The 25,497-nt window shown below is 40.9% G+C and overlaps 1 protein-coding gene across 2 annotated transcripts in view; it reads right to left on the bottom strand.

The window, feature by feature from the left end:
* Positions 1 to 1,976: 1,976 nt before the first annotated feature.
* The window catches only part of ARPP21 (cAMP regulated phosphoprotein 21), a gene marked incomplete at both ends in the record, with an annotated part of 102,240 nt that continues 78,719 nt past the window's right edge, over positions 1,977 to 25,497 (bottom strand). For both annotated transcript variants that reach the window (XM_080339211.1, XM_080339212.1), the window contains 2 exons: positions 1,977 to 2,234; positions 3,385 to 3,536. In XM_080339211.1, the coding sequence (XP_080195337.1) occupies positions 1,977 to 2,234; positions 3,385 to 3,536 (410 nt within the window). The remainder of the gene's footprint in view (positions 2,235 to 3,384; positions 3,537 to 25,497) is intronic.

Below are 25,497 nucleotides of genomic sequence, written 5' to 3'. Positions count from 1 at the left end.
AACCTCCGTAGCAGATAAAAAAATAAAATTAAATAAACCATACAATGCAGAGCATCTGAACTGAGAGCTCAGGGTCACAACCAAAATTCTAATGCAGCATCTTGATATAAAAAAAAAAATTTAAAAAAATCAATCAGTAGGCTCTCCCAAGGCATTTCACCTCTAATTGAAGAGTGAATTGTGTTTACTTACCTGTTCTTGACTGTCTCTCAGCAGATGACTCGTGATTACACTACATAAAATTCAGTGTTTGGCTTTCTTATGAACCCACAGGACTGGATTCAGTAGGAATTCTGCACTCTAAGACACGTATATAAAAAAAATACTGAATCCTGTTTATTGTATAGAAAAAATATTTGTTTAAATATGGGCTGTAGCCTTTCCAGTTCCTGCTTCCACAGCTGAGGAGTGCAAAGAAAACGCTACCCCTCTTAAATGGAAAAGCTGTTTCACACATTCAGTTCGACAATGGGCAAGGGCATTGTAGGCTACTGTCATTCTGACTGTACCTAAAACCATTCTATGACACAGGCAGACTTTACACACAGAAGGATCTCAGGCTTTTTCATTATGTACATGCGTAATTCCGGGGTGCTCAACTCCTACCTATTTTAAAGGTGTTCAAAGTGATAAAAAATGCAGCTTATTTGAAAACTGACACAGGCTTTTTCCTGGTAAACAAATTTGTGACTCAAATGTTGTCATAACTGAAACAGAACGTGGAACTCCATGCAGCATTTATGAACAAAGAATAATTTAGCAGAACAAGTTGGGAATTTGAGTGAACATGGAAGTGTTATAGTAATGAGAAACACCACAGAAATTCAAAAAAGGGTTCTAAAAATTTCTGGCAAACCACTGTGCTGCATATTTTAAAAAGCCAAAACCCCAGCATATTGTTTATCCCCACTATTTAAACATGATGGACCAAATTCTTGAGTTGTCATCTTTTTGTTGCAAAACATCTTTATCGCTGGAGTAGCAATAACTGGGTAGAGAAGAAAATTGCTGGGTACTGTGGCTGCTACATCAGTAGCAACTGATCTTCTAGTCAGTTGACAGGATATCACAGGATATCTATGTCGTCTTATACTCAGCTCTCGGTTGGCCTCTAGAACAGGTGTAAGTTAGTAGAGGCTTGTAGCTGTGGCGAACTGCATTTGTGACATTACTGGTCCTAGGCACTGGAAAAGCACAAACTCATTCATTGAATGCTTTCTGGGTGGCTACACTACTCTTTTTAAATGGCCTCAGCTGTTACAGTAGTGCGTGCTAAGACACAGGTATGTTTGCCTTCTCTTCAGACTTCCATAAACCCATCAAGCATCATTCCTCCCTTAGCTTCACCTGAAACAAGACAAAGCAGAAACAAAGGGATGTTCACTCAGAAACAGAGAAGAGACCAAGCAGGTGGTAGAAACATGACCTTTCTCCATGAGGTCAAATAGCTTTATTGTGATTAAGCACTACAATACAGTATATATCCATAAAAAAACTCTATAGTGTATATAAATTATTCCTTCCATTCAGTAATTATTTTTTGTTGTTGTTTTCATTTTTTTAATTTCCATTACAGCTTTGGTACAATGTGATTTTATTATATTTTTAAATACTTTTAGCTTCACAAACTCAACACAAAGTACAAAACTAATCCGAATCAGGGATATTACAATCTACACAGTGGTGTTCAGTGGTAGGAAAAAATCTTACCTCAATGAATTCATGTCACTAGCTAAGCTATAAAGGCATACCTAGCAGACATGACAAAAATATGCACCATTAACCAGCAAACATTTTTTTCAAAATTTATTTTATTCTTATTTTTTTTACAGATTTTTCCAGCAGCAAATCACTTGAGCAGTCAGTACTTATGCCCTCAACTGATTATCCTGTTGTGTTCCTCTTCATTTGAAGGCCATGAGTTATTTGTCAAATAATGCACCGCTATCCTCGTATATCCACGCTAAGCCACAGTGTCAGTATTTGACCTGCCACCCTGCATTGTTAATGCTCGCACAGTTTGTCCTGCAGCTGGCAGAAATAACTGGAACGTTATTGGAGGGGCAGTGTGGGGCAATCAACCGTAGGTTGTTCTGTGGGGCAGGAGGTATGACATTACAGTAGACAGGCATTCCAGTGGCTGTAAGTGTTCCTTGACCTGATTGATTAGGTAGCATGATTGGTTGTTGATACGATTGTTGTGGCAATCCTTGAGAACCCTGGGTCATTGGCACCTAGACAGGAATACAGAAAGACACAGGAAAAAAATCCCAGTAATTAGTAAAAGAAATTACAGTAGGTCTTGAATCTTCCTTCTAGCTGAATTTGAGTAATCAACATGTTCTGCCAAAACATATCATTTTCTCCTGCTCAGAACTGTTCTCATCCCTGAGGATTTTCATTGCTAGAATAGGGTTATAGAAAAATCCCTCAGCTCCTGGTTCTAGTAGGTGGCTCTGTCATGATCTAGCTCAGTATGAACTTCTGGGATAAGTGCAAACAGAAGAATCAACCCTGGCATACCTAAAAGGTCTAAACCTTTAACCTGATTATTAACCTTTAAAGCACATTTTCAGTACAGTCATTCTGAAGATGTAAGGGGAAAATTTTACCCACAAGCAATTCCCCCATTTCCATCTGGGTTGCTGTAGTGTTTTCAGAGAAGTCAAGGGAAAAGATGAATGGCTGCTCAATCAGTGCACTCTATTAATATGAATTACGTATCACTTGGTTTCTTAACTTTTCGGAAGGACCAGCGGGAAACATAAGGACAGGCCACCTCGTAGGCTCTCCCAGGCCCTTAGCATATCTCACAGAATTCAGGTATAAAGTTGGGGAAATATGTCTGGGTAACTTACGGACTTGGTAAAAATCAAGCCACTTCCCTCTCCCCAAAATCCACTAAACAACAACAACAAAAAAATCTATCTGCTACAGCTTGTTAGAGAAGAAATGGTGAGATGCTTGGCAGGAGTCTCCACAGATGAGTAATTTTTAACTGGATCAGGCAAAGCCTTCAGCTTCATTACAGGAAACAATATCGCACTGGCAAAAGAAATAAACAATGTTCTGGCTTTTATTCTTTTCAATTCATTTTCTTCACAGGAAGAAGTATAATTACTTCATCCTTTGTGACATTTTACCTGCACTGTAAGCTGTAATAAATAGTTCATTTAAATTATTTCCAATTCAGAATGAAATTTGGGAGTACTAAGAATACGTAAACAGGAAGCAAATAAACCAATTTGACTTAGAAGTGTATTTATCAGGAGGCCTCCTGCCACACACCATCCTAATGAAGTAATAAAAGACCATTCTGTGACAGGAAAACTTAATTCAACTAAGCACTCCCCAAGAAAATCAGTCTTTATAGCTTCCAAGTACCTGATAAGACGACATGGCTGGATACTGCACCATCATGCCTTGCACCTGATTTCCCTGTTGATTATTCATCAGGTTCTGGCTTTGGGGTGGCTGCTGCATTCCCATGAGACCCTGGAACCCCTGCTGCTGGTTTGGCAGGACAGGCTGGTAACCTGGAAGAAGAAAGCCATCTTCAAATAACCTGTCAATCACAGGGGCTAAATTAAACTTGTTCTATGGAAGAGCAAATGATCCCATCATTTCTCACTGCATTTGTCAATAAGTTGCTCTAATTTTAGACAAGTATTACTAGAAGTAGAAATTGAAGGGGAATAAATGAATGGTGTGAGTTGAGAGCAGTCTAACGTGAGTGAGCATCCTCATGCTTTTCAACCCCACACACCACCTTCAGGGGTGCCTGGTTGCGTTGTTGGATTGTAAAGCCTCGAGCAGACACCGGGTGTTACTGGTTCCTGGCTGCTTCCCCAGAGGCAAAACTCCCAGGGCTTCAACAACACCAGTATTTGGTCTTCATAGTCTAATCTGGTAGTTTTCTTTCAGGTCATATTTCTTATCTTACCCTCTTATCTTTCATGTAATGCAGCTCCATAAGACAATGTAAACAGAGAAGGCTTTATTTAATCAAAGAGAACATCTATATACACACTGGCCCCTCCTTGCAAGGCTTTTTATATGATTAAAGTGTATTAGATGTCATATTCCACCCTACTGGTTGCATATTTGGCAAAAGGGGAAAATAATAAATTAGTGAGTGTCTGGCCCTTCCCGTTGCTCGGTGCAAACGCTGCTGACACACAAGTGACTGCACAGGGATAAGAAGCTGGTGCTTTTGTTTCAACCTGTGATTGGCTCTGTGTTCAAAGTCAACGAAACATTGCAGGCTTTCTGCTGGGATGGCTCCTCTAGGACTGATTGAGAAATGGGCAAAGTCTGGATGATCTGGAGGGCAAAAAAGCTGCTAAAGAGGCAGAAGCGTGGATGGGAAGTGAAGTGTGAGCAGTGTGGTGCACTGCTTGGCAGCAACGTGATCCAAGCTGAGAATAAGCCTCATCAGATGGAAGTTGGCTGTCTGGGTGATGCTACTATTTAGAGATGAAGGATTCTGCAGGAGAAGTGGGAAAGGAAATGAAGATGCAGGAAGATCTTGTCCTTGAAAAAGGCAGCCAGCCACAGTTATAATAAATATATAAATTATTTCTCCTTAAGACATTCCATGTCCTTTTGCACTTGTATTTTTTTAACATGCAGTTATGCAGTGAACTATTAACTCCGCAGTGATGTTCTCAGAATAAGCATATTTCAGGCAAAGAAGAATTATCAGAAGCAGCAACACTGTGTTATTTTTAAATGAAAAATGTGTGTCACGTCTGCTCAATTTATATTCATGAATACAGTACATGCTTCAATATACTTCACGAATTGGAAATCATCACCTAGGTATTTCTTCATTATGTAAGAAAAATAAAGTAACCAATGTCTCTGTTTTTGCTGGTCCATTGTCAACTGATAGCTTTCCTTCAACATATTTTCTGATGCCAGAGAAATGCCAAGTATCTCTGATCGATTTTTTGGCATTAAAGATGCCTTTCCACAGATAGGAGATTAATGTCTCTAGTCAATTGAGCAAAACAAAAAAAAAAGAGTTCCATGAGTGATTAACTCAGCTGGAATATAGCATCAAACATCTCCCAAATGCACCAGATTATTACACATTCAAATTTGCTCTTTTTCTATGCACAAACACAGTGTCAGTGTATTTTTTAGTCACAAAATTACCAACAGCAGAAGTGCTGTAACTGAGTTTACAGAAGGCTTATATAGCAATAATAAAATTGCAAGTCCTCTCCAGTTCCTGTATAACAGTCATGGGGGTGGGGGAAGGGGAAGAAACAAAAAATTTAGCACTGCTATTCTGGTATTTGCAAGACTGGAAGTTTAAAGAGAGAGGAGCCAACTGACAGCAGAAGCAGCATCAGATAATTCATCTCATGTCACTTGCAGTTGTCAAAGTTCCAGATGTTGCAATGAATGACAGATTGATGGTGGGCAAGGAACCAAGTGACATGAAGTTGGGGAGTGCTATCAGACATCAGATCTGGGCTCAAAAAGGTGGATCCTGATGCAGTGACACAGGGTGGTGACCGCTGCTCTACCGACAGACAGACACACACCAGGGCCAGGAAGGGAGAAGCTCTTCTGTTATCTCTAGCAAATATGATTGCATTACTTTTACTTTAGTCAGACTACTGCTAGTACTCTGCTGTACATTTGAACATACGGCTGTCTCTTCACCTCAGCTTTGTGTTCCATATTCACCAAATACAACAAATTTATTGCCCAATACAGCCACAAGTATCAAACTGAAACAAGAAGTTAGGGAAATGACTAAGTATCTATCCTTATGCTTGAACATGCAGGCATCATCACATGGGGGCATCACCTCTGGCCTGAAATCCTCCTCTGTATTAACAGACAAACACTGCTTAGTACACAGCTCAGCCACTCCATGCTTTACGTGCAGGAATACAAAAAGAGGACAAGTTAAGAGCTGAGGTCCACTAGATCTATTATTATTTTAAGGATCTTATTACTCTTCAAGGACTTTAGCAATTTCTTCTGCCCATAGGGCATGTGCACTCCTCACACCCGTGTCCCCACTGCAGAGTCCTGCTCACACCCTTGGGTGTTTGGAGAAGACCAGACTTTGCTGCTCCCTCTGTGAGCCCTTTACAATGCTCTGTGCACACAGAGGGGCCTCAATACAAACAGAAAAAAATACTCTAACACAGTTCCAGTGTGGTTAGGAGGGAGCAAAGAGGTATTGATGTAAGAATCTCATCCCGTCTCCTGAGTGTTCTTTGCTGTTAAGAGAAATTAAGTCACATCATCGACCCAGAAAGAGGTACTGCAGCCTCCTGACCACTGGATCCCTTCACTTGTGGGTGGAAATGAGGATGTTTAAGAAGGTTACTAGCCTGCTCGTATCCTTTCAAAGATGCTGTCATCTCTTCCTCACTTAATATTCTTGGACTTCTTTTTAATTATTATTAGCACCCTTTGGAATACAAAGTTATGGATGTCCGACCTTGCTGCAGAACCCCAGTAGAGCAGGTGGTCAAAATCCAGCTTCACCTCTGAAGCTCTGCAACTTGAGTGAAGCCACTTCCCTTTACCTGAGAGCTATGTCTGATCCTTTACTATGTTGACTGCATGAAGAAAGATATAAGTTCACCCATTCCTTCGAACATAGAAACCCGACAAGGTACAAAAATGTACTACAATAGTGCAGAGAGGGTATAGACTATGAAAAGGTGAATTAATTTATTTATCTACAACAAGCTACATAACCAAGAGGAAAATGCTGTGAAAAAAACAAAGCCGCCCAAGCCTGTTCTGCTAGATGGCTTCTCTCTCAGCACAAAAGCAAGAGGAAGAAATGTGCACTCCACATGGCAATCTATTTGAACAAGAGGTTGTTAATATCAGAAATCAGCTGCTCTGAATTTTCTACCTCCACAGCCCAAACTTTGCAACTCTGACTGCACACCATGGAACATTTGAAATGGGTCCTTCGGTGTTTACTGTGTGTTGATGTCTTCACATGTTTTGTACTGGCCAGAAAAAGAACGGAGATGGGAGAAGTGAGGCTCTGCATAACTGATAGATAGTCTTAATATATCAACCTTTCAGCAACATTCACGAAACTATATCATTCCAGCAAATCTTTTTTTTTTCCCACCAGGGCACAGACTATCAGAGATGGTTATTCTCCCAAAACTATTTATTTTGTACACACACATCAGTTATCAACCCTTGAACTCAGCTCTGCCATGCTTTTGACATGCTATTTTTTTTTCAGTGAAATTAAAATAATCCAGTGTTCTCAAAAGGCTTGGGAATTGACTGCAGTGCACAAAAAGCCATGCATTGCTGGGCAGAGATGGATGTTTTGGAGCTAAACAGGTGTCAGGAAACGAGTGAGAACAGGAATGCTTTCTGCAACCATAGTCTCCTCCATACTTGCTCTTTTGCTCATTAGCTTTCATACTACATAAAGTGTAATCCTTAAAAGCCTCTTTACTGTCCCCTGAGAACATACATACGTGGGTTATTTTCTAATGGCAGCACACATCAGATGAACCATCCTATTACTGCAAGCTCCAGGGCCTCTTTACTGCAATTATATCATCCTGCTCTATGTTATCTCTGCTACAAAGGAGGATTTTTTAAATCAGGGCAAACATGAGAGACATTGTTAAACAACCAGAGGAACAAATCGTGCGCAGAATTTCAATGAATGCCTCAGAGGAAAAATGAGCCTTGGATTGCAGTTGAAATGGAAGAGGCCGTCATACCATCAAGGTAATTCTCTGAACCTTTATAGCCTGCATCACCATGCTGACAGTGAGCTAACTTAAACATCCCAGGGGGAGAAAGACTGCATGAAAGACCCACAAATGTTTTAATTTCTTGATGAGGCGACAGATCTCAAAAGATAAAACGCAGTGGTCTTACATCTCTGCCAGTAACATCACCCAGAGCTGTAATTAAAGAATATTTGGTGCTTTACTGGCCTCAGCATACATCCTTCATGAACAGCACATCCATGTTTGGAGGCACTGTTTCATTGCTCATTTTAGATTAGAAGCATATATTAGCAAGATAGCTTTGTAATGTGTGTATCAGCACCTTGGGTAAAAAGTAATGAGCACTTTGCCTGACAAGCGTGGCAGTCTGGCATGAGTCCCTGAGCTGAAAATCTTAATGCACTCTTATTGTATTCTCACCACTTGAACAGTGTCCTTGCATTTAAGCCCATCCAATAAAAATGCATAAATTCACAGTGGTTTTGACGTGAAGTGATTGGAGAGCCCATCTGCTCCCTTCCCGCTTCACTCGCAGTAGTGCTGGGAGAAGCTGAGCTGTCACCACCAGCAAACCCAAAACGCAGGAACCTTGGCAACACACTGCAGTGGCTCAGGCCAGCAAAGCCCAAAAGAAATTCAAATGGGAAACCTCAACAGGGCTAACTGGGCTGGGTGCACAGATCTGGTGCCCTACGGCCCCAGTACAGACCAGCTCAGCCTCTAATACCACCAGAAGCACCGGGAAAAAGACTGAATTTGAGCTCCCAGAAAAAAAGCCAAGGGGAGCAAGCATCACCTCTGGGTGTGGACATCAGGGAATACACTCTGGTGTGCTGGAAACAGTGTAATAGCAGATTCTGCACACAGTCCCGAGTGCTGTGCTCACTGCAGGGGCTCACATTTGCAGAAGACTCCCTGAAACAAATCAGGGCTGAGAAGAGAGCTACAAAAATGATCTGAGGTCAGAAAGTGCACCTCATCCTGGGAGACCTAATGAGCTCAACTCTGTTCAATTTATTCAAAAGATGAAGAGGTATCTGCTGATAGATAGTTCTTGAACAGAATAGAAAACAGTATAATAAAACTATGTGGTTGGAGGCTAAACCTAGAACTGTTCAGATTAGAAATAAAATTCAAGGTTTCAACTGACTCTATAATTAGCAAGGGGGCAATTTACCCAGAGAGGAAGCACATTTGCTATCACCCAAAACCTTTTAAATGAGGATGGACAGCTTGCTAGAGGATATTCATCAGTTCAATAAGACGTTCTGGGAATAAAGATAAGATTAGACTGTGCTCTGTGTCCGGTATTATTCAGAACATTAAATCACACGTTCAGACTTGAAATACTTATGAAAATGTCACCCAGTTATCTCTTAACACATTTGCTGTCTTCCAAGAAAAAATACTACTCTTATGTGAGATGGGAAGCTTTTTCCAGTCTTTCCTCCCTTTGACCACATACTGACAATGCCACCCAGTTTGTTCCACAAGGAAAGAGTTCACCTGTGTATGGTGGATATACTATAGGCTATTTCTGGCCTATTTTAGTTTACTTTGCCCTGGCTGGAGTAGTGCTCAATAGGTTTTCTAGGCTGAAGATTATGATCAGTATCTATTCCCACAGTTTTGCTAGACTATGTTTTCCTTTACTTTTAAAAATAATTTATGGGTGAAGTATTAAAGTGGTTGGACGTAGCTCTTACTCTACAATCACAGAAACTTACAATGCCCACGATAAGTTACTAATCAGAAAAGTAAACAACGTTCTTGTAGAACTGCAGTTCAGCCATGCACACATTGGTAAGTCGGGTAAAATTTCTGGCAACTCATTTGCCAAAAGCTGTGAACTGATCCATCTCAAAGTACTTGCAAAACTGGAAGGAAGAAAAAAAAAACTGCAGCAAGCAGTTTGGCAAGATCTCACAGTGTGCCTTGACACAAAGAACCTTTTGATGTTATCTGTAGAATACGAGGAAAGGAAGCCAAGTTGGGGAACCTTGCATTTAGGACAGTTGGCCAAGCTGTGGCAGGCACATACTGAAATCCCCCCCCAGCACAACTAAGAGCAGGAATTGGAGGCAAAGGGTTTCTAGCAGCCAGAACAAAGCCCTCCCTGCTACAGGTGTCCATGAGTCCCTCCTGCCAATGCTCCTCACCTCGCGTGAGATACTCAAGGACCAGATTGCAAACAGATGTTTCACCTCCTACATGAACATCATTATCACCAGTGACAAAATCTCCAAATATACTGCTCACTCTAGAGGAGCACTGACCCAAAGCATTGTGTTCGGACTTGGCTTCTCACGTCCATGTGTTACATGTTAGATTCGGGTGGCTGCTGAAGAATGTTTTTTTTCTCATTATGTAGTTGGTCATTATGTGGCCAGTTTCACCACAAACAATGGACTAAAGGTCTCATGGAAAACATAAAATTAAGATATAAATTTAAGCTGATTTTGACTTTAGCCTCACCACGAAGTGTCTGCAGTTTGAAAGGCTCCCACAGAAGACACACTAATGAATGTTTCCCCATCGGTGTGTCATTTTCTGTGTGAGTTTGAAGATTTAAACTGCATCTTGTGCAGCTGGAATCCAAACCACTTTTTAAAAATTTTGTACTTTAAGCTTGGCTCTAAAATCTATGGCATGCTGCAAACCAAATCTGCTGCAGTTGATCCATCCACTCCTATGTGTCCTACTGTGACACATAAAAATATCTTGATCTAGTAAGATACTAATGCTTTGTGTTTCACTTGAAAACATCATAGAAAGTTTATGAGTGTGAACTGGATACCGTATGACCTAGAAGGACAAATACACAATAGCTTGATGCTAAAAATCCATCTCTTTCCCCTCAAAATGTAAGACCATGCAATTATTTTTCTTAGTTTTCACACACATACAAGGGAAAAAAACAAGAATACCTATGTCTGAAATAAAGAAGTCTTAAGAAGCAACAGATAACGCGGAGGTCTGAGGTGGCTTGTAACACACATAAAACAGCACATGTGTCAAAAAATACAACAGCACACAGACCCCTTTCCCCATGGCACTCCACAGGCTCCACAGACCCTCAGAAACATGGGAAGCCTTTTAATGTAAGTTACTTACAGTCTGGCTTCTTTCATTTCATGTAAAAGCACATCCCACTCCAGTAGCACCGCTTGCAGGGGAAAGCATGGGGTATTATGCTAGTTTTGTTTTCAAAATTTAAAACTAATGACATTGATTCTTTCAAGTTGTGCAGGGATCAAAACAATTTTTAGCTAAGGGCGCTCCAGTTAAATTCACTGAAAACACATAACACAGTAAATATATTCCTAAATTGATTACAATGATAGTGACTCGAATAATTCTCTGCAGAGCTGGGGTTATAAAACTGTAGGATTTTGAACTTAGAGGCTTGACACATAATTGCTGCCAGAATCGTAGCTCCCTGGCCCCTAAATTGGCCGTGGCTTTGCTAAGAGCACATTCATGCTTCCTGAACCTTGTCACAGATCAACAGCCACATTTGTTGGCAGACTCACAGAGAGCTACATTAAGCTGCATTAAGGAACACAGCAAGATGTATATGCATCACAGATATGAGCCAGTAAGATTATCACAAGGGAATGAAGAAAAACCCTGGTTGGAAGACAGCTTGTCTGTCTTCTCCACCCTTCTTTCTCTCTCTGGTTTACAGTCACAAATCCTGGAAAATCAATAGTGCAAAAGTATCTTCATCCAGCTTCATAAGAAGAAAAAATAAAAAATTTGCAAGATTGCTGCAATTTTTCATTATTTCAGAGCAATCTATTTGATGGATTTAGTAAAAACTCCTGATGAAAATAACCTGACACACAAGAGATTTTTTAATGGATAACAGCTCTGAAATCCCCCATCTGGCTAGTTCTATCCAACTGCTGGAGCAGGATCTATCTTATCTAGCTGAACTGCCCCTCATTGTCCTCTTCATTTATTCTTCCTCAAAAAGGTATATGAAATCCCGGTTTTACTTGTTTTGCAATCCCAGGGGCTAGAAGAAACCCAAAGTGCAGACCATCTGAAGCATGGAGGGCACTTATTGGTTGCTAACAAAATGAGAAAAAAAAATAGGGGAATAAAACAACTCCCCTAGCAATGCAAACTCTCCCAGTTCAAAAGATGTGCCAGATCAGGGCCTTGCTAATCTATTTTCATAACTCTGCTTGCCCTATATAAACCAGAATAAGGTACACCTTTGCAAAAGCTAAGAGGGAGTGTTTGGTACACAGCCTTTTCCTCAAAAATAGTCACTGCATAAAACAAATGGCCTCACCTGGATGGCAGAAAGGATCCTGTTGTGGCTGTTTAGATTATGCCAATGAGAAATGATGAAAGTAATGCTGCATATCACGTGAGATTTAGAGCTTCTCACATGTCAAAGAAATATCCATTACATTTTCTTTTACCCTTTTTCTATGATGCCAAGTGCCAACTGCTAGAAACAAGGAATAGCATTATCTTTTAAGAACCATTTATGTGCGTGTTCGCTGTCCCATGGGGAGCCGGGGAGAGAATGTTTTCACAAAGAGCACTGAACTGTTATTTAGAGCATTATACTTCATCATCCAACCAATACCTTTAGGGCAAACGTGCAAAATAATAATGGATACAATGAATTTATGAATCATTTAAAGATGCATGCCCATCCCTCAGTCACTTTTCCATACTTTAAACGAGTTGTTTTAAAACTTGGTGACCTCACTACCAAGTAAAAAGGCCCAGACAAATAAGAAGTATGATTAAATATTTTCATTAAATACCTAATGAAATCACATACTGTAACACCTTCTGAGACTAAAATGTTAATTAAGGCAGGCTGGCATTTTGGCTTTTTTTCGCCCCCTGTGTTCCAGGGGAACAGCAGGTAAGGTCAAACAAAAAGCTTATGTGATAAAATTGCGTGAGAGTGCTCCTGGGAGACCTGGCATTATTAACAGGAACATGAAGAAGGGCACAGTTGAACAGTTCAAAGATAAACGATTGCATTCAGTTTACTTTTCGCTATCAACTGGAGAACCTGAGAGAGCTGTTATTTGACAAGAAATGTATATAAACAGGCATTAAAAAGAGCTTGGATCGATATGAATATAGGAGATTCAAGGCTCAGGAAATGTTTTTCTTTGGTTTGAAATCTGGACTTATTATTTTACTCCTCTACACAAAGGATTTCCAAATTATAGAACAGCTTCAAGAACAACTTGCTACTAGTAAGCAGCTTGATGCTGAAAATAAACCTGTTCTTGCTGAGAACCCTAAACCATGTTATTATACGACACTTTAATCACTTATTTTAGCCTCTTTTCAATGCACTTTTATGTTTTGAGACCATTTTGCACTATTCCTGTTCTTCAAAAACTATGACAAAAATTATTTGCTCTTCTCCTTGAAGATAAATCTGAAGATAAATGGAGGGGCACCTCTTACAGACACAGTATGTAACTCAAAGCTTCTGTAAGATTCAGAAAGGAAAATTCTATTTTTAAGACAAAATCCTTTTATCTCACTTTAGTAAAAATATAGGGAGAACAGCCAGCTGCAAGCCAAAATAATTGCAACAGAATAATGCAGGGCTCCATTACAGCAGCATAATTCCAGTAAAGCAGCTGATCCAGGATCTTGGCACTTAACCAGACTGTGGAGCCTGACTTAAATGCATTAACCCAGACAAAGCATGTGCAGCTGTTTTGGTAATCCGAGGCTTCTGAATCTTATTGGAGATGAAAAAAAAAAGAGCAAAAAAAAAGAGGAAAAAAAAAGAAGTCACTAAGCTAGAAAATGACACAGGTGATCTATAGAGAGGAAGAAAGTATTTTATGCTTTTGAACTAAATTAATTCATGGAGTCACGTGAACAAGCTTGACAGCTTTGGGGAGATGGGCTTTGGAAAGCATTTCTCTTTGGGCAGCACGATGAGCCAGGGTTTACACTGAAGCAGTGTAGCTGCCCAAAGCCAGCTGAGGTCACTGCGGGACCTGGAAAACATTATTCCAAGAGGAGTGAAGTCTTCTCATGCCCATGGAGCTAAGCCACTAAAGGCAAGCATTACATGTGGGTATGCAGTTCTGGTGGCATCAGGGAGGTCCCAAATAGCACTAGGAAAAAGCCCAGTATAATCCTTCTGCTCTCGGACCCTGCCCACCAATCCTACTGACGTTAACAAGAGTTAACACAGATCCATGGGCAGGCCAGTAGGTCACTCCGGAGAATTATGGGGTTGCTCTTGAGCGCTTTACTGCTTAAAGACAGATGCAAATCTAGTCATAGCCCTTACTAAGGCCATAGACTGTTATACTGCTGTAGTCTGCTACAATTCCTCTTCATGGGATTTTTGGATAGCTAATACACAACTAAAACACCAAAGTAAAAACTCATTAGTGTTGACCGTGACACTCATTAGTGTCGGCATGCTGTAGGTCTTGTCTCACATCGAAAAGTGGCATCTAGAAAGATGCCCTTACCAGCAAAATATTATAGAAGGTCTTAATCTGGAATGACTACACAACGTGATGTGCAGGATTTGGCTGAATTCAGAGATAAAGTGTCCATACAGTCTTGCAGACAATCTGAATTTTCTTTAAAGCTAAGATTTACAATGAACTGTGAAGAAATAAAGCATACAAAGAAGAGCGGCTGGAAAGTTGCCTGGCAGAAAAGAATCTGGAGGTGTTGATTGACAGCTGGCTGAACATGAGCCAGCAGTGTGCCCAGGTGGCCAAAAAGGCCAACAGCATCCTGGCTTGTATCAGGAGTAGTGTGGCCAGCAGGACTAGAGAAGTGATTGTGCCACTGTACTCAGCACTGGTGAGGCCCCACCTTGAATACCGTGTTCAGTTTTGGGCCCCTCATTAGAAGAAGGACATTGAGGTATTAGAGAGTTCAGAGAAGGGTGACGAAGCTGGTGAGGGGTCTGGAGCAAAAGCCTGATGAGGAGCAGCTAAGGCAACTCGGGCTGTTTAGCCTGGAGAAAAGGAGGCTGAGGGGAGATCTTGTCACTGTCTAGAACTACCTGAAAAGAGGTTGTAGCATGGAGGGTGTTGGTCTCTTCTCCCAAGTAGCAAGCGATAAGGCAGGAAAAAATGGCCTCGAGTTGTGCCAGGGGAGGTTCAGATTGGATGTTGGGAAAAAAATCTTCACAGAAAGGGTTGTCAGGCACTGGAACAGGCTGCCCAGGGAAGTGGTGGAGTTGCCATCCCTGGTGTTTAAAAGGCGTTTAGAGGAGGTTGTTATGGAGATGGTTTAGTGCTAGAGTTAGGTTAGGTTATGGTTGGACTCAGTGATCCTGAGGGTCTCTTCCAACCGAAATGATTTGATGATTAACTGTTTTATTAATATTGTTTTCAGAAAAAAATAACAAAAACAAAACTATGACTTCAGCTGAAGGCTGCAAGAACAAACTGCTCTTACCATGCTACCCAGAAAACCCTACTTGCAGAATTGCAAAATTTAACCTTTGTTACAAATGTATTCTTTGTCTCATGGGACTGTTTTTCATGCAAAATGGTAACTTCTTGTAGTTCAGGGCAGGAATATCAATATTGAAGCTGGTACAGACTTACACTTGGTGTAAACTCAAACCCTTATTAAAAAAAAAAAAAAATTGGCATTAACTCTTGGTATGCATACACATGCACAAACCCGTATCCATATCAGTGGAAACAAATATCAGCTAAAATGGAGAGCTAAAAAGTTAAATAGTGGCCCGTTCATTGCAACCACTATGCTCTAACCATGTGCAGGACAAGTAACAGCTCCAGATTGCGTGATGCAGTGGTCCAACACAAGGAGGCCCAGGAGAGTTTGTAAAAATAATGAAAACAGTCAAGTAACAGCAACCCAAGATAGTCCACTAGAGAGATTTTTCTTTCTCTGATTGCATCCGAATGATGTCTTCACCGGAGTCAGGTGGCAATATGATCACTTTCCCCACTGAGCATAATGAGCCTGGCCTTTCCAAGGGCACCAGACTGAAATTACAGCTGTTACTTCCAGCCAAAAGTACCTGCAGACATGAGTGGCAGCACTCAAGATACAGGAAGATAATAATAAGTGTCTAAGTTACCGATCATCAGCTGTGCTGCATGAATTGACTGCACACAACTGCTCTGTGCTGAATGCGAAGCAAAGCAGGAGATAGATGCAGCCTTTGCGTATAGAGCAGGCTGGAAGCACATATGGTCAGTATAGCTCATTACACAAACAGAACACTGTGCAATATTTCCTATATATACATACACGTTTCTGTGTCTGCATTCTGTTATAGAAAACCGTTTCTGACCATAGCATAACAATCATTTGCAATATCCATTGTTTTTTTTAGTCAATCCATAAGAACTGTGTGCAACAGGACAGACAGTCACACAAGTGCAATTAAGTGTGATTCTAAAAAAGAACAAATACAAAACCAGCGCGATCAGATTTTCCACACAAGCTGTGACCCCACAGATTCACTGAATTTCAGCAGGTTCATCTCCATATTACACTAGTTTGATTTTCTGGTTTGCCCCTAAATAAATAACAGAAGCTCTGAGCAAACACACTGTTGATCCCTCATATATTGATCTATAACTTAGCTCCTGGTATTGCTAAAATATCTACAAGCACAAGCCCAGGGTGAACCTCCATCACACCAGCTACCATGCAAACTTCAAGGAATAGCTGTGGTCCCTGCACTGAAGCTAGCATATTCTTGACAAAGACAAGACAGCTGGAGACAGAAGAATAAGCACCCAGCATAAATAACCTTCCCAGAGAAAAACAGAAGAATTGCACAAAACTTTTCTTGAAAATACACCAAAATCTCTGTGCAGTGCCTCAGAGAGCAGTAGTACCTAGAGCCCCATCCCATGCAGGGAGTGCTCCGGCAGGTTGCTGCTCACCAGCATGGTCAGGAGATGATGGTCCACGTGTCCTCGCTGCTCCTGCCGCACTCTTTGCTTCCACGCAGCTTCAGGTACAGGCTCCTGCCCACACCCTATGTATTGGAGGAAGACACTGGTGTGCTGGTGATGCATGGCTCACCAAACTGTGCTGCATTTTACTGAGGGCAGAATAGGGTAAATTTCTGCTGGCAGCATAAATTCTCACTAATGATCTATGCTTTTCACCCTCGCAAGCTGGGCTTTGTTTTGTGGCTCAGCCTCAAGTAGAGTTTTCATAAACGCAACACCAACTGTAAATACCATCTGCAGCAAAGAAGGCACTCTTCCTCCCCACTGCTTCTGCATACACCTATAGGTTAACGTATCAAATCACCGAGGAAAAGGACTTGTGCTTGTTTATTTACCTATAACATAAGGCCACAGCAAGTTATGGGCTACATCACCAAGCTAGATGCAAACATACGCAAGGATGATACTGAAGCCAACAGGACTTTGATGGAACATATGTCTGCCCATATGGGTCCAACTGCAAAAATCTCATATTTTCCAAGTGCACCCATGCAGAACGTAATTCAAAGACTACTGGGGTTAGCAATCAACTTTAACCAGCTTTACACCGTATTAGGAGCACTCACCTGCAACACAGTGATTACTCTGACCCCCTATACAGCAGAGACCTTAAGAATTTGCTTAACTTTTAAGCATATGAGCCAATTTCTTGATTTCAGGGCAATGATTTACAGGCTTGAGTACACTCCTGGACTGAGGCCAGGGAACTCAGGCCCCTGAAGGAAGTGATCTCCAATAGGAGAGATACTAATACATTTATTCACATTTATTCTTAGTATCCTTTAAAAGGCTTCTGCAAAAACTTGACCAGTAGGGTAGAAATCAACCTAAGGAAAAAGAGGCTCCATTCCAGTAAAATTCAGTTCTACAATATATGAAGTCAAATAATTTCTCAACTCTCCTTTTGCCCAGCCACTGCTTAATCCACAAGCTGGAAAGTGAGGCAAGATGGGATTGAGTCTGCACTCAAACATGGCCCAATGCACATATATGAACATATATGCACGTGACATTAGACTAAGCATAGGCTATGCACCATGAAATATTGGCAAATAATAAACCAAATGGCAACCAGGGATGAGTCTGAACTATTTACTTCCATGGCATAGGCAGAATGCTCCCAGTCATGTTTATCTTGCAAATAAACCCTTCTAGTTTACTAGTAGACCCTAATTTACTTCTCTTATCTTTCTTAAATAAAAAGAGCTCTTAGGAAAACTGGGTTAGGCCTTTTCTGCTACTATAGCAATTGTTATCATTAAGACCCTTTGCTGCCATTGTGCCTTGAAGTACAAGGCAAAAGTACCTACATGTGCTTTGTATCAACCAGTTCTATACATTCACTGCATTCTGTATCACTGCAGAAATGCAAACACAGATTTCAGTTCTGCCATAGGTACAAAAGCAATACTTGAGATTACTGCAATAAAACTGGGTTGTATATTCCAGCTAAACCTTTTTCTTGGAAGGAGGTGAACAGCAAAATCTACAGAGGTAGTCGCTACAGTGCGCTACAGAAGCCTGGTTAGCTTCACCTGTCGCCAAATCTTACGAAGGAGTGAGTAAAAGCCAAAAATGCCTGAAAAAGTAAAACATTCCCATCTGACATTCCAAATAAAACACTAATAATCTATAACACTTCAAAAACTTCGTTTGATCTACATTTTAAAAATATTTTAAATGAAATTAAATGGTTTTATTGCCCATAGGCAACTTAAAGCCTTGGCTTCATCTTTTGGTTTAAGTGTGGGGGGGAAATAATCTCATTTCAAAGGAATTTGAGAATTTTTCTGTTTGAATTGGCCAAGCAATCTGCAAAATAACTCACTCATACAGTTTTACAATCTCTTTTGATAAACTAGGCAGCTAAATCTGTAAAGCATGCTTATCTCCATATCACAGGCAAATGTATTTTCAGCTCTTGCGTTGGGTGGGCAGTATAATGTGAACTACATTAAAAAGAAAAAAAAAGAAAAAAGGGGAATGCACAGTGTATATAAACTTTCACTTTTGCCTCTTTCACAAAGGGTTTAGGGGTACTTCTGAAAACAAGAGTATTAACACTTGGAGACACAAGTTCCTTGTTTATTCACAGAAAGAAATGAATAGATTTGACACTGCCAGCAGCAAGTGGCAAGCTCTTCTGTACAGCTGCCCCAAGAAATCTGGGTCCAAAGAGAGCGGGAGAAAAGGAAAAGGCAGAAAGAGGATGGAGGTGGCTTCAGAAGAGACTGCTCAGTATCTACATTGATTTCCAAGTCTCTCTGCCAAGTTGGCCAAAAGGCTGACAGCAGTTCTTGGGACACAGGCAGACATCACCCCACCAGACCCAGTCTCACTCGCACTAGCAGCAGCTTTGCTGTGGGCTCAAGCAAGCCTGGAATTAGGTCTATTAGTCAACAGATGTCAAAATGGTCAGCCAGAGAAGGGTTTAATTCAGCTACATGGGAATAAACCACTCTTCACCCTTGCTCATCCCCAGCTTTCACTGCAGAGCACATTTGCTGGAAAACTCCCGCTGTAGCTGGTCCAGAGTTATTACGCAGAAAGGTATTTTGGTTAACTCAACCAGTACAACAGCCTGAGAAGGCTGGTATGCCAAGCAAAAGTGTTTTATGCAGACTTGTTCTGCAAAACCCATCAGTCCTGATCCCCTTATCTCCTCTCAGGGAATCTGCAACCATAAATGACACAAAATTTACTTTCATTAGCAAAAAATGAAGCATAGCACTAATTTAAATGTAGGAAAGTCTCCTGAATATTTGTGCTTTGCCTGCTGTGGGTCTCTCCAGGGCAATGTCTGCTCTCAGAAATCACTGGGGCAGAGCTGCTACGGAGCATTTGTTCCCACACAGCACACCATTACTAGTTTGCAACCCCAGCAAAGCTGAGTTTACAATCCTCACAGCCAAAGGTATTTGCGAAGTCTGAAGTCATGAGCAATGCTAGCTAAGCATACAGAGCTATGGAAAATGCACACTAAAGACCATAAACACATGGAGTCTTCAACTCAGTATAAGTACTGAAGATTAGCCTGGGTGTGTGGTCAAGGTAGATTTGAGAGCTAGCAGAACTTTTTCCTTGCGTACATCATAAATACTGATAGCTTTTTGCTTGCCTGGGACATAGTACATCCTGAGTGCATTACTTCTCCTTTCTGTATATTAGTTTTCTCATCTGTAAAATAAGCTCCTTCATTTTTTAAATCCAGCAGTACTGACAAGTGCTGTATACTCAACTGATAAAGTGAATGGATAAACAACTGATGTCCAATATATAATATGAAGAGACCTTTGAGTGTTGCATTTGCTAAGAGTTTCACACAGAGCTTTCCAAAATTTTCAGTTGGATGAAGAACCCTACTTTGATCCTAAGAAGATTTCTTTTTTTTTTCTTTTTTTCTTTTATTTTTCTCCTGTCAGCACCTGCAAGAGCAGGGCTGAATTCCCAGAGCCTGAAGTCTGCCAATACTGGCAGGAAGGAGAGGAAGAAAGCACGGCAAGAGTCACTTGCCAGAACACAAGTCTTAACTACAGGTCTCCACAAATCAGAGATTTGCCAGCAAAGCAATACGAACAGGCATTTTGAAATTAACCTGGAAGGGTCTGAAAAGCTTTGCAATACTTGCTAAAAGGCAACTGCCAGCTCCCCAGGCTCAGCTGAGGTGGGACAGATGTCTCCTGTGGGAAGAGCAGGTGTCTTCGTGTTTTTCCACAGAAACGCAAGTATTCTCCATACTTAGCTCCTTTGATCCTATGAAATGATCTATGCATGTGGCCAGCAGTATATGTGCATTCCTACACAAGCAATCACTGAACTTAATGCAGCATGATCATCCAAGTCGACCTTAGGCTAAAATACTTGTTTCTTGCTTACGTGGTCTGGATGCTGTAACCGATTTCATATACTTCTTCTGGGGCTGCTCAAAGTCAAATTGCAAAGCAGCTGCCAAAAATGTCTCTCCATGTGAAATTTACAACATGCATTTCTGAAGTGGTAGTTGATGTGCCTGGCCAATTTGTCGAAAATGTCTGTGTAGCTAAAATTTTTGAAAAGAGAAAATCACAGGATCTGCAAACACATCTGCAAAATGTTCTTCAGCAACTACTGCTCATTCTGAGTGCAAACCTTGAGAATAAACACTAACTTCTGTAACTGAAAGAGGACAAATGTAAGTCAAACCTTTAGCCTACTCCTTATGACAAGAAACTCAATATACACCTATAAAATTTCCTTACAGTAGAGGCATTGTTCAATTTTAAACAATTAGCATAACTTCTTCAGACTCAAAAACAGATGAATACAATCTTCACATTTTAGCAAATATATCTGCTGCAAATAAATAATTTTCTAATTATAAAAACTGACTACTTTATAGACCTTGTTCTCACATTCTGGAATGAGCTATTGCATCAATTAAAAGAAAAGCACTTCTTTTCCCATCATAGGAGAAGCCATGGCAAATTGGTTCATAAATATTCACTGGTATTTTAGCAATGGCCATAAAAAGGAGACATTTTATTGACTATCCTGGAAACAGTACATCTTAAAGCATCCCTGAGAAAGGAGAGCTGAGGAGAGGCTCTTGTTGCAAGGAGCTTCCAAGTAACAGTGAGGTCCTGAAGCAGCCACAGGTCACACTCGTAAAAAGATTTATAATACCACTGTGGCAGAAGAAAAATACGATGGATGCACTTATGTCTGTTCATACCTTACAGTGACGTTATCAGGAACGTGCCTGGTGGGGCAGCCGAGCTGGTGGATGGGAGATGTCCCACCCAACGCATCTGGGACAGGGCAGGCAGACAGCGTGAGTGCAGCTGGTCCTTGCCCAGGAGAGTGGGTCTGGATGCAGGTTTCAGGTAAGAAGGCTTGTCTGGAACTGCTTTCCAGATTTGAGGAGGTTTTTCGTTTTAAATCCGCACAATTGATTACTGCGGTGAGTATTCTGCACAGATAGCAAATAAACTCTACAAGACAGGGAGGCTCCTGCATCTCCCCACTATCCTATTCTCAGAAACTCCATGGCTCTGGATGGCTGTGTAGCTGCTCGTCTACACAGCAGAGCAGGAGAGCAAATGAGCTACAAAACAAGGCTGCCCCAGCTCCATGAACTGCTTAAAAGAACAAAAATTAACAAATTCAAAACAAACTGCAAGTGTTCTTAGAGCTAAAGAAGAGAAAAGGAGGCTGAGGGGAGACCTTATTGCTGTCTACAGCTACCTGAAAGGAGATTGTAGCATGGAGGGTGTTGGTCTCTTCTCCCAAGTAGCAAGTGATAGGACACGAGGAAACAGCCTCAAGTTGCACCAGGGGAGGTTTAGGTTGGATATTAGCAAACATTTCTTCATGGAAAGGGTTGTGAAGCATTGGAACAGGCTGCCCAGGGAAGTGGTGGAGTCACCATCCCTGAAGGTGTTTAAAAAACATTTAGATGAGGTTCTCAGGGACATGGTTTAGTGCTAGAGTTAGGTTATGGTTGGACTCAATGATCTTAAGGATCTCTTCCAACCAAAATTATTCTGAGCCTATGATTCTAATTAATAGTAAAAAATAATAACTGCTCCTATAAAACACATTCCATAAAAGTGCTGTCCTCATTACAAACCAAGGCAAAGTTGCCATTAAAAAAAAAAAAAAAAAATCTAGACTGCTCAAATCATTTGATGAAATAAGTTGTGATGCGTTAGAATTTACACAAATAAAAGTCCAGAATAGTATCAAGATTATAAAGCATGAAGATAACATATTGTTCTGGCAAGAGATAAAACTGCTCACAGTGACAGCAGTGATTTATTGGAGCAATTCAAACACACTTTGAAAGTATATTAGCTTCGCCTCTGCCCACAAAGGGCACATTTTAGCAGGGTAAGCCACACCAGTGATAAATTACATACCAGCAAGAAGTGAAGGCAATTGGCAACATCAGATGCCCAAAGGCCCTGAATTACTGTGATAATGTGTTTTTCATGATAATACCTCAGATGCAACAGCATCTGAGCACCTAGAGAAACACATCAAAGCTGTACTTTCATGGGCTTTTTGGAAGATAACGTCACGATGGTGAGAGTGGATGGGACTTCCCAGCTAAAGTCGACACGCAGAGCGTTTACAAATTGGCTCTGGAACAAAGTTTGGCTCACAAGGTCACAGTTTGGATGCTACGTCTCAGGTGGAACCTGGAAAATAACTGCCTCTTGCTTCCAGGTTGTAGGCACTGAAGCAAGCCACGGGCTGCAGACCTACAGGCTGTCACCCTACTGTACACCTTGCCTGCTGCATGGCTTCAACAGGGCTAATTAAGTGACCTAAGTGCTGGTATGGTACAGCTGTGCTAATATGCAGAATGGGATGGGGACTTGGCCATATCGTGGTCACCATGGCCACGCTGGCATCTTTATCACCACTTCTGTGAAGGAAGCAAGTTACTGGGCATGCTTGTTAACTGGTCACACCAGTTCAATCCTGCAGTAAGAGCCAGGCTCTTCCCATGACTCAGACTTGCATTGGAAAAGGAGCACAGAAAAAGCGTGATGACAAAGTCTCCTCCCACAGCAAGGCTTTACTACTGTAAAAACATTTAAAAAGTGGGTTTTTTTAAGAGACTTTGGGCTAAATTCCACCCTCTGACATTCTACCATTGACCGAGATTGATGTGACAGTCAATGTGGACTTCAGAGTGCATCCTTTGAAACTAACATGTCCCTGGACAGTGCCACGGAGAGCCACATGGCAGACTCGTGATACCAGGGAAAGCTTAACAAATTGCATCTGGCTCCAATTATTACAGTCTTCTCACTCTGACACACTAGGAAGCACATCTTCGTGTCTTTACAGCTCCTACAGCAACAAAAGAAGTTAATGACTCAGTCAAAGCAGCTCCATCTCGCTGTGGATCAAAAGAAGTTTATCAGAAATTACACTGCAATCGGCTCATCTCCAAAAGATAAAGCACATTTAACAAAGAGCTTGTTTCTGGTGGGCATTTTTAACTTCTATTTAATCAAAAATTCTCCCTTGGGAAGTGACAATGAATACCTATTTATTTCTATGATACCAATTACCGTATAACCTGAGGACCTCAGACATACTGCATACTTATAGAATGAGTTTGTATAAGTTCCTAGAATAAGCTGGCCATTTCTTGAGTTTATGCCAGTAACTGCCTGAGAGAATCATGTTTCTGTATTTACAGTCTCCATATAAAAAATGCTCCAGTGACACTGTAACTAAAATGGTATAAAACACCTATATACAGACTGATATTGTAAAAGTAAGTTAGGTAAACACTATTCCTACAGATGGAGACTCGGAGAAAATGCAGAAGTGGCAAAACCTAGTAGTTCTTTTTCTAGTTTCCCTAAAGCATATGGGAAAGAAGACCTCAGCATCTTTTTGAGCCTGCCCCTTTATCTATTTTTGTAGTCTAATCTAATGATTAGAAGAAAGAACATTTCTTCCTTGAATTGGAATTCTGGGTTGTACAGATATTACAGCACAGTGCAGGCTATCACTTCCATTTATTTACAGCTCTGCAGCACCATTCTTCTTTAGAAACATTTGCAGGAATTGAATTGATTGTGTGTTAAGTGTTATTCTTAATAGTTTTTTCATTGCTAGTTAATGGAAATATGGATTCAACATTATTTTAAGGTCAATGCAGTGTAAAAGAATTAGTTTAGTACACTGTAATTATGATTTTTTTACAGCACTTAGAAGTACAAGACAGAAATAGATTTTTTGAAGCAAGGGAGAAGAATGAGAGCATTTTTGTTTCTTCAGTAACAACAACATGAATATCAAAGCCATAACAAAGAAGTCATTCCTCCCCTTTCTTTTTCTTGTCTATATGCTTCAGACTTACATTTGTTACTTAAATAAAGGAGTGTGCTTGCAGCATCCTGCAAATTCTACCTTACCAAAAGACCAGAAATATTCTGCTAAACTTTACTTCTGATCAGGAGATGGATTCTCCCCTCTCTATTGCAAAGAATACCCTTCCTCATCATCACCTGCTCATGCTTGTCATTCTGAAGCAGCAAAATAACCCTCACAGCATTCCAGTAATCAGGGCAGTAAAAGGGACAAGAAAGTGTTTACTTCTATTCTGTCTACCACCTCAAAAACAGAAAACAATCCCTTAATCCCCTGTAAAATGTCACTTGTGTAAGTTCCAAATCTCCCTTCTTCCCGAATACCCATTTCTATGTTGCAGTCTTTGAAGTGTCTTTCAGGACAGCTCCCCTGGCAGGTTAATTCTCAGTGTGGGCACAGATGCTACTTTGTCTGAAAAGCCCAATTTACTGGAAAACTGTTCTCCACCTCCATGTCCTCTGACAGTTTCGCAGGTTCTCCAGGCTGCGCAGCCAGCCCAGCAGCCTGTGAGATCCCATTACAGAATCTTGTAACACAGTGTGCGATGGACTTACAATTTCACGACTCTCTGTGCAAGAAAAAGACTACACAGCGAGCATCAGGAAAAGGAAAGGGAAAGAAGGTGGTGTCTACTCTTACCACTTGCTCCTTGATGTCTCCCTTTCCCCATTTTCTCTATACTGCCCAGAAACTTGCTGAGGCACACAGTCCTTCCCACCCCCTCTTCCTTTTAACTAGGTGATCAATCCTACCTATCCATGGCTCTACTCAAGGGTTCCAGCAACTAGGGCAACACAAACAACAAGTTAATGTGAAAACTGGAAATGTTCCATGTATGTCAGGTTCTTTAGGTCTCTAAAGAAAATAGTAGCAGGATTCCCAGGCTTAAGATA

Source organism: Nesoenas mayeri (genome assembly GCF_963082525.1).
Source record: "Nesoenas mayeri genome assembly, chromosome: 2".
Classification (NCBI taxonomy): Eukaryota; Metazoa; Chordata; class Aves; order Columbiformes; family Columbidae; genus Nesoenas; species Nesoenas mayeri.
The sequence above is the reverse complement of the archived record's forward strand: the minus strand, read 5'-3'. Positions and strand labels throughout refer to the sequence as shown.